This window comes from Chrysochloris asiatica, unplaced genomic scaffold, assembly GCF_000296735.1.
Source record: "Chrysochloris asiatica unplaced genomic scaffold, ChrAsi1.0 scaffold00077, whole genome shotgun sequence".
NCBI classification, from domain to species: domain Eukaryota; kingdom Metazoa; phylum Chordata; class Mammalia; order Afrosoricida; family Chrysochloridae; genus Chrysochloris; species Chrysochloris asiatica.
This window is the reverse complement of record NW_006408595.1, coordinates 10,035,426-10,045,785: the sequence shown is the minus strand read 5'-3', so window position 1 is coordinate 10,045,785 and position 10,360 is coordinate 10,035,426. Positions and strand designations below refer to the sequence as shown.

General features: G+C 38.2%; 1 protein-coding gene across 3 annotated transcripts in view; it reads left to right on the top strand.

Annotated features, from left to right (window-relative positions):
- The window catches only part of NELL2 (NEL-like 2 (chicken)), a 646,329-nt gene that overhangs the window by 116,780 nt on the left and 519,189 nt on the right, over nucleotides 1–10,360 (top strand). For all 3 annotated transcript variants that reach the window (XM_006865319.1, XM_006865320.1, XM_006865318.1), the window contains one exon: nucleotides 9,280–9,430. In XM_006865319.1, coding sequence (XP_006865381.1) covers nucleotides 9,280–9,430 — 151 coding nt within the window. The remainder of the gene's footprint in view (nucleotides 1–9,279; nucleotides 9,431–10,360) is intronic.

The following is a 10,360-nucleotide window of genomic DNA, read 5'->3' as shown; positions in this document are numbered from 1 at the left end:
TCATCACAGAAGTGTTTATGTTATATTAGATCTTGTCATAGTGATTGACTGCTGCAAAACCATTGAGAATCCTGGCCTAGACAAGTTGATACAGAACCATAACTATCACAGTTCCCATCAGGAAGGCTTGTTGAGAAATACATACCTAAGTTAAACTTTTAATTCTTAAACTGTTAAAGATAAAATGAAATTAATGCTCTTATATTGGTTCATTTGACTTGGATTTCTGGTGAATACCAAAATTGGGTCTTATAGTAATAATTATGGGAAGTCAGAAGTATCTCTCCTTGGAAACCAGGATGGCATAGTTCAAACGTATTGTTAGGAGGAACTAGACCCTGGAGAAGGATATCATGCTTGGTAAAATAGATGGTCAGCAAAAAAAGAAGAAGGCCCCCAATGAGATGGATTAACACAATGGCAGTATCAGTGGTCTCAAACTAACAACAATGGTGAGGATGGTTCAGGATGAGGTAGTGTTTTGCTATGTTGTACACAGGGTCACTGTGAGTCAGAACTAACTGAAAGGCACCTAACAAAAAAGAAGTATCTCTGAAAATTACATAATCCTTGAGATGAAAATAGAAGACAGAAATGCTAATTTTACAAACTAGAAAACTAAAATGCAAATGGGGAAAATGACCTTTCTTAAAATTACTACTAAGCTAGTCACTTAAGGAACTGAAAATGTTGTCTTACATAATCCTTTTTTCTGGATTATTTTCTGTGTTGATGCTGTATTATTTGCCCGTCTGTTTGTGAGAGGCAGTTGAGCATGGAGAAAGGATACCATGTATAGGAGGCAGTGAAGTTTAGTGGAAAGAATACTGGATCAGAAATTGATATTCCCATTATACCTCTAATTTGGGAATCACAGGATTTTTGTGTTTTACTCATCAAAAAAGGAAGTAATAATAATTGCCCTTGTGTACTCTCCAGAGGTTTTCAGGACAAAATGAAAGGTGATTCAAAGGAGAAAAATGCATCATCATACATTTTTGATGGATGCATGTAATCTATCATATGTGTAGCATTATGTATGTATATGTGTACATACCACACACTTATATACACATGCTTTTATATGTTGTCTTGTCTGTACTATAGATTTGGCATCTCCTAGGTTTTCTCCATCTCCCTCTCATGTCTATTATTTACTTCTATGATTTTAGATACCACATTCTGATCCTTGCTAAATTTATATTACCAATCTTGACCTCGCTCATGAAATCAAATTCTGTAGTATTGACCTCCTACTGAACACTTACATATACATTTTCCACAGCACTTCAAACTTATTGGTAAACTGAAATCTTACCTACGTATCAACAGAGTCTTACTACATTTCATTTAGTCTCTTGAATTAGATTTGAATTCATCCTCAACTGTCTTCCTTTCCTTGATATCTTGGCATGTGTCTTATCAGGGACTAAATTATTTAGATTCTACTTTCTAAATATCTCCTGAATCCATCCCCACCTCACCCCAATTTATTCTGGTGCCACTCAGAGTTCTGGCCCTCATCAAGACTTATCTGAAGACATAATGAATTCCTGAAAACATTTGTAAGAGAAAAAAGTAAATTTAAATGTTACTGCAGTTCTTGTGTGGCACTGTGGGTTAATATGCTGGACTGCAAAGTCAGTTTGGACCATAAGGTCAGTAGTTCAAGCTCACCAGCCACTCCTCAGAATCCCTGTACAGGGTCGCTGTGGGCCAGAACCCACTCAACAGCAGTTAACAATAACAACAACAGGGTGTGGTGCTGTAGTATAAAACTGAACTGCTATCCAAAAGGTAGGTGGTTCAAACCCACCAACCAATCCTCGGAAACCCTGACAGGGTTGCTATGAGTTGAAACTGACTCAATGGTACTTAATAACAACAGCAACAGGGTGGATTAAAGTGAGTGAGAGATAGTGTCTTAATAGACAGCTGAAGAATATCATGGAATCATGCCTTGCAGTTCCTGAAGGTGTTCATTTTTTCACATCAAGGTAGCCTAAAAATCTTCACTTGTTTTCTGGGCTGAGGGTACCAGATGAGGAGACCATTCTGAGGTCCTGGTAAATCAGGCCAGTTTTACTCCTTCCCAGTGGGTTTATATACCACCTCTCACTCCAATATACCTGAGTAGGTTATGCAAGCCCAGCCTTACATCTATGCAAAGAACTGAGTTAATCAGCACAGAAAAAGGTATTATTTTTCATGTTTGTTGTGCATGAGCTGAATGGGGCTTTCACTGCCTATCTCCATACTGGAAGATCCTTCCTTCTTGCATGTCACCTTATCCCGAGAGAGAAGCAAAACAGGAACTTAATGGGAGAAGTTGGACTGCTAAGTGATCCTGTTCTGGATTGTGACCCCACTTGATTGTGTAGGCTTTAAGTTAAAGGATGGAGGCTCCATGGGAGCCCACTTAGCATTCTGGTAGAGTGGAAGACGACTCTGCTTTCCAGAACTCCTTAAGCACTTCCTCAAGCATTTCAGGGGAAGGATTCCTATGTCTTGTGTTCTCTTGGCCCTTCCCTTTTCAACATTTCTGAAAAGTAGTGCATATACCATGGCTCTGTATTTCATTATCAAAGATTTAGGGTTGGTAGTTTTTTGTTGTTAAGTGGCATTTAGTCAGTTCTGACTCATAGTGACCCTGTATAGGGTTTCCAAGAGTGGCTGGTGGGTTTGAAGTGCTAACCTGCTGCTAGCAGTTTGAGCCCATTGCTGCTACTACTGTGTCACTTCATCTTCTTGGGGGTCTTCCTCTTTCTTGTTGACCACCCACTTTACCAAGCATGATGTCCTTCTCCAGGACGGGTTCCTCCTGATAACATATCCTAAATATGAGAGACAAAGTTGCACTATCCTTGCTTCTAAGGATATCTTCCCCCAAAACAGATTTGTTTGTTCTTCTGGCATCCCATGGTACTTTTAATATTCTTCTCCTATACCAGAATTGTAATGTAGCAATTCTCCTCTGGTCTTCTTTATTCGTTGTTCTGTTTTCACATACATGTAAGGCAATTCAAAATACCATGGCTTGGGTCAGTCCCACCTTAGTCCTCTAACTGACATCTTTGCCCTTAAACACTTTAAGGAGGTCTTATACAGCAGATTTCTCTAGTGAAATACATCCTTTGATTTCTTGACTGCTACTTCCATGAGTGTTTATTATGGATTCAAGCAAAACAAAGTTTATGACAACTTCAATCTTTTCTCCATGTATCATGATGTTATTTATTGGTACAGTTGTGAGGATTTTTGCTTTCTTTACCTGGAGGTACAATCCATACTGAAAACTATAGTCTTTGATCTTCATCAGCAAGTGTTTCAAGTCCTTTTTGCTTTCAGCTAGCAAGGTTGTATCATCTGCATATTGCAGGTTGTTAATGATTTTTTTTTTTCCTAATTGTAATGAGATGTTCTTCTTCATGTAATTCAGCCTCTCGGATAATTTGCTCAGAATACAAATTGAACAAGTATGGTGAAAGGATACAACCCTGGCTCATAACTTTCCTGATTTTGAACCTCTCACTATCTTGTTGTTCTGTTCTAACAATGGTTTCTTTGTCTATATACAGGTTTCTCATGAGCACAATTCAGTGTTCTAGAATACCCATTCTTCACATTGTTACATTTTTACTGATACTCAAATGTAGTCCATTCCTTTTGGATCTTCCTTTCACCATAAGATCAGTCTTCACACACTGTCATGTAATTTGAAAACAGCAAAACAAAATCAAGGAGAAAAACAAAACCAAGATTAATACAACCTTCCAATTTCTTCCCAAACTCTGACTTCAAAACCAGCGGAGAATTATCTCTTTTCTGAAGTATCGTTCATAAGGCAACTACCTTTCCTTTCTGAATCCCCTTTCTCTGACTGTGAGAGATCCAGTCCTGCAGGCCATAGTCTTCCATCTTCTTACGGATAGGATCAGTGTTTATGTGTTCAGTTTCATTTTTTGTTTTGTTACTTCTCTCATTTGCATCTCTATATACCATCCTGCTCAGCAAGACCACAAATGCTGTTCAAGTTCTATCTGTTCAGTAAGAGGAGAGGCAGAATAGCTATTTAAAATTTGACGTTAGTTTGTTTTTGACCTATATTAAATTAAAATGAAATAACAAAATTTGTAAATATTTTGTTTTCATATAAATTATGTGGAATCAACACTAGATTAAATTATTTTCATAGAATTATGCTTTGTGTACTTTCTTTTTGTTTCTTCAGTTTTTATTGTGAATTGAGTGAAAGATTACAGGGGAGAGCATCAGTTTTACATTCAACAAATCATATTGTTTCATTATAATGATTATAATTCCCACCATGTACCGTCAGCTAACAGTATTTCTCGCTATTCATTTTAGCTCTTTTTTTAAAACAAAAAAACACTCAGGCATGTATGATAATTTACACTCCCAAAGGGTACATTCTACAAGTCTGTCTCCTGGCTGCCAGCTCTCGGTCCCTCTCTTTCCATGATTCAAGAGTCCTCAGTTGCTCCCTCTCTCTGTGTTCTCATCTCTGCCTCCCTCTCTGGTGTTATGCTTCTCTGCATGAGGTTCCGCATTCCGCTTGTGCTTTTCTCCCTCGATGGTCCTAGGGTCCTCTGTTTCTGGACTGTAAGATTAACCACTCCCTTGTTTTTGTTACAAAACTTCTACCTTTACAATTAGTCATGATAACAATTACTCACTACTGAATCATAATAATCTTATCCCCATCTCTTTTCACCAGACCCATCTAGACAAGAGGAAAACTATTCAGTGGGGACTCTATCTTTCTCCACACACCCTTAAACTAAACTCCCTCTTGAAAACTTGTAAACCAGTCACTTCGTGCCTTGATGGTCCCCTCATTTTACAAAGCCAATGTCTAAGTTGTGTGTCCCTAACTACCCTGTGTATAGAGGGGATAGCATTGATACTTGATGTGAAGGCTCCTTCCCTTCATGAGTATAGGTCAAGTTCATCAAATTGTAGCAATTTATCCTAATTTTCTTTATCAAAAATTGTGTTTTTTTTTCTTTCTTCCTCTAGTTGAGTTCTGATTATCAAGCCATCAAGACTAGGTCAAATGGATACCATTAGCAAGTATGGGTGTTCTTGTGTGTTTCCCCTCCATTCAGATCAGCTGTATGCTTCACTCTCAGTTTTAGCCCTCTGTGGTTTTGTCCTTGTCCATGGGCTCAGGTGTCCCCAGATCTCACAATACGTTGGACCAACCAGCCCTTCCTCTTCTCTCACTCATCTCCAGCTCAATGGGAGTCTATGGAATGTGGTTGAACTTAGCCCATTTCTTCATTGCTGCCTTTTTCCCTCTTCCACTCACCAATAGACCAATGTGGTTGCCAGCAAGCTTATATGCCTGCTCATGTGTCCCCCTTGAGTTTCAGTCTTAGAGAGGGGTTTGTCCTGAAGGAACTTGATTGTGTGCCCTGATGGCTTCCTGGTGAACAACTTGCTTATTCTTGTAGTAGCCAACCACATTGCCATTTTTGTTTTGTGTTTTTCCTGATCTTTCTTTGAAGATGAATCTTCTGTCACTCTGGCTGTTCCAGGCTGGTTTGCTTGTCCTTTCTAGTGGAATGTCCCACCTCAGAAGGTTCTGGATGGGGCTCAGGATTCTACCTAATGTCCTATACACTGCAAAGGCTCTGCAACAGGCCTATTTCACTGGGCAAGTTGTAGAACCCCTTTTATGTACGTATTCCAATCAATTATAGGCTGAAGACGGGCTTACAATCTTTCTGTAATTATGTTTCCCGACATTCCTTTCTATCCCACTCAAGTGTCCATTTTTCAATAGTAGGCAACAGAGACCAATATTCGTAAGACAGCCAATCATCTTAGTATTATTTCCCCTCTTCAGACTATGCCTTGATCACTGCATCACAGAACCCTATTGTCCCAAGGTTGAGCATGCATCACTGTTTATCCCATGCAAACCTGTCTCAGTGTTCCCCTATCTATCTTGTTATTCCAGCTTTATGTACCTTCTTGAGGAAGAAGGATGTTTTAGAGCTGTGAGGAATTATGTGGAACCCACCATACGCCTGTTTCATCCCTGACAGTGCCTTTGGAGATACTATTTCATTGGTCAAGCAGAAATTACAGATTATTGTCATGATTGTAAATTTTAAATTTCCATCAGAAGTGAGAAAGTTGTTTTTGCAGTAAGAAGTTTTCTTTTTCCTGAAATTTTGAACAGATATCCTAGGCTTGACTTCATTGCCCTTTGAGGGTAATTAAAAATAAATTGCTAAAAGGGTTCCAGTTTATACATGCATTGGTTTATTCCAAAGAAAACATGTATAAACATGTCTCTGTGATCAGTTGATTGCTACAGAACACTTCTCTCGGTAATACACTTGTTTTAGTCTCATTAGAGTACCTTCGAAAAATAAAAGGTCTGTAGAAACATTAACTTCCAAGGGGATATGCTGAGATAATTAAATTCAAGGCAACTCAGAGGTTATGACAACTGATTTGGGGGATGCCAAAAGGGTAATTTTGATAGGTTTTCTCAGAAGACAAAGGATGGTCACGTGGGCCTAGTATGAAGATGGTTTTAGAAAATTGAAAACAGCATTGGTGAGAAAAAAGGCCAGGAAAATTTTGCTGAGGAATTTTTTTTTTCCATCACAACAATGCACCTGAGCACTCTTTGAGAGTATCAAGGGTTGTCCTATGAGAATTTCTTTGGGAAACTTTACCCCAACATCCCTGATCTTGCTCCTTCAAACTTCTCTTTGTTCTTCAAACTCAAAGAACATTTAAAAGGAGCACCTAAAAGAAAGACTGAACATTCTTGAGTTGAGTCTTTCTTTTAAGTGTTCCTTTTAAAACTACTATTTTGACATAATGTAGATGGAAGTATATCGAAGAGCACAGAGTTCTTCAAGGAAGGGTTGTTGCTATTAGGTATTGTTGAGTTGGCTCCAACTCAAAGAGACCCTGTGTGCATCAGAAGTAACATTGCCTGCTCCTGTCAGTCCTCACAATTGTAATGTTTGAGCCCATTGTTGCAGCCACCATGTCAGTCCATCTTGTTGAGGTTCTTCCTCTTTTTTGCTGACCTTCTATTTTACCGTCAAGTATAAAGCCTCTTTCCAGGGATTGGTCCCTCCTGATAACATGTTCAAAGTGAGACAGATCTCACCATCCTTGCTTCTAAGGTACATCCAGATGTACTAAGGGTTAGAGATGGAAACACCACCTCCAGAATTGAAGATGGAGGATATGTCAAGAAACAATAACTTCATATTTTTATATTTTTGTTTAATAAAGGTTTCTATGATTCTGTAACAATGCTTTTTGACTTACCCTGATACATTGGGTATGACTCCCCGGTCCAGTTACTATGGACAATGACATGTCTGTATCTTTATCTCATTGGATGAAGTCATTGATTGTGGAGAGGGACTATTTCCCTGTGACAAAACTGAGTTGTTTAATAAATTAATAAGGTAAACTGATGTAGTGATGGATATAGAAGGGCCTGCATCATCCAGCTAGCTTTCCTATCCAGCCCCCTGGAACAATGGCTTATTTTTGCCACTTTTAGCCATATCACACCTCTTTGCTTTTCACAGCAAATCCTATGACTGTAATGCTCTTCCCTCCCTTTCCTAACTAATGAACTAAGGATCAAGCTCCTTCTGATTTATGAGACTTTCTTCTAGGTGATGTTGGTTACTTCTACTTCTGGTCCAGTAACACCCTTTTCTATGACTTTGGCCATATTTCCTGTGTTGTATTAGGTTTATTTATTTCTTCTTCTAATTTATGAATGTGTTGTTTGTGTATTCCAGTGACAGACCCAGACAAGGACTTTTTAAAAATAAATTTGTGGTCCTAGTTGGGTGGGGAGATTGAATTCATCCTGCAATCTCTGTTTCACCAAGGGTGTGATCCTCCACCAATTTTCTGCTATAGCATTCCTTCAGGAATGTTTGGAAATGTGTGGGATGCTTGTAGTTGTCACAGTGACTGGGAATGGGTGACATTTACTGGGCAAGGACTCCAGGGTGCTAAATGTCCTGTAATGCATGGGACAGTTCCTCTCCAAATGCTAGTAGTTCCCATTGAGAACTACTTACCTGGACCGCTGCTTCTGTTGTTGTTCTGACTTACAGAAACCCTGTATAGAGTTTTCAAGGAGCAGCTGGTGGGTTTGAACTGATGACCTTGTGGTTAGCAGTCCAGTGCTTATCCTACAGCACTATGCCAGGAATCCATTTACCTATCATCCTGATGATAGAACTGGACTACTAACCCCAGGTTGGTGATTCAAACCCACCAACTGCTCTTTGATAACCCTATATAGAGTCGCTATGAGTCAGAACTGACTCCATAGCACTTAACAACAACAACAAAGTATAGAAAAGAAGAGGATGATTTGATCACACACTAAAATTTATGGAGTCCCTCAGTTCTTTGAAAACACTGTGAATGTGAAAGCTTTAGTTTACAGTTGATTTGAACAATTAGTTATTTTTGTCCTCTAAATTCAGACATTTCCATTTCCATTGACTTTTTTTTTACATGTCCCCTGTGCCCTGGTTTGGACTGTAAGACTAAGTAATGTGGAAATACAGGGTAAAAGTTTCTCCTCATGCAAACATTCCTTCACTAGACTTCTCTAAACCTGAGAAGATGAGAATGAAAATTAAGTTCTGTGTATTTCTTTCAACAAATACAATGAGATAATTTGATCTTACTGTTTCTTCCACTGCACAGACGGCTGAGAGTGACTAATTTCAGTGATCTTTGAAAAAAAAATATATTTATAGCAAGCCTTCTGGCTAAAGACACCAGTGTAAAAGGTGGCATATAGATTTAAATCCAGTTTTCTGTCATGAGGTGTTGGAAAAACTTAATGGCTCTGGTGTGGCTTTTAAAGTTCCATCTTCGGAAGTCTGTCTTTTTGTGCATTGTTGACACAGATCTGGCTGTGGCATCTAGCATATAGGGAATGTGTATATAGAAAACATGGGAGTGAAATTTTTCAAGTAAGATTATTTGACTCTTGTCTCAAAGGTAACAGTTTTGAAAAAAGATTCCTGAAATACATGATAAACTCAGTAAGTCAGTGATTTTATTGTACAGTGTTATATGCAGCATAAGATCTTGCTGCAATAATTTATTAGTAGAATTTGAAAGTTGGTGTTTATTAATTGTTACTTGAAAATACTTTTTGAAAGACATTGCATGTAAATGTTGCTTTTAAAAACTGAATTCTAGTTTGTTCTTAGTCTGTGTTTATTTCTTTTTTAGATACTCCCAGAAGTATTAAAGCATCCACTGCTACAGCTGAACAGTTTTTTCAAAAGCTGAGAAATAAACATGAATTTACCATTTTGGTGACCCTAAAGCAGACCCATTTAAATTCAGGAGTTATTCTATCCATTCACCACTTAGATCACAGGTAAGTGCAGCTGATGGAGTTTCTTGTGTTTTCATTAGATATGGTTAAATGAATACATTAAAGATAAGTAAACAAAGGCAAGATAGGATATATGCAAGATTGGTTTAAAACAGTGAGAATGACTTTGCTACATTATGCAAAATCACAAACTCAAGTAATTGAGATCTGTTTAAAAGCGGAAGCAGCTGCTACTTTTCAGGTTTCTAAGCGCACACAGAAGTCACAATTCCAAAAACAAATTGATTAATTACTAAATTCTTCAAGAGATATCTTTCTCAATGTTAAAGTCAACTATAGTTCTTAATTTGTGAACACATTTCCACAAAAATACTATCTTCTATTTCCTTAGGAAATTGCCTGGTTTTAGAGCTTAATAGTCTTATAATTTTAATCACTGACAGATAACTTCTTTTTCAATGTGCCTCTTAGACTGCAACAGTTACAGCTGTACCTTGAATGTAGTGTTTTCATTTCATTACCATGAAAATGCTGTCTAGTATTTTCCTGCTTCTTTCATATGTAGAAGCTTGATTCTCAGAGCTGGTGGGAATGGGGGGATGAAGTGCGAGGCAGGAGAGGAAATTCATTCATGACACTTGACCTATATATTGATTGTTAATAACTAATACCCAATAACTTAAAATGATGCCTTTTGAAAGATTAACAAATTCTGACCAAGTAAATTTCTTCATGTTCATATTTTGAATGTTTGCATCACCACTTACTGTACAGGGGCCTTAGGGGAATCACATATTCTCTCTGTGCCTCAATTTCCTCATCTGTAAAATAGGGATAAAGAAGCTCTATCAGGTGCCATCAAGTCGGAACTGACTCATAGTGACCTCATGTACAGCAGAACGAAACAATGTCTGATCCTGGGCCAACCTCACCACCACGGCCACACTTCAATGATGCCACCTGGCCGATCCA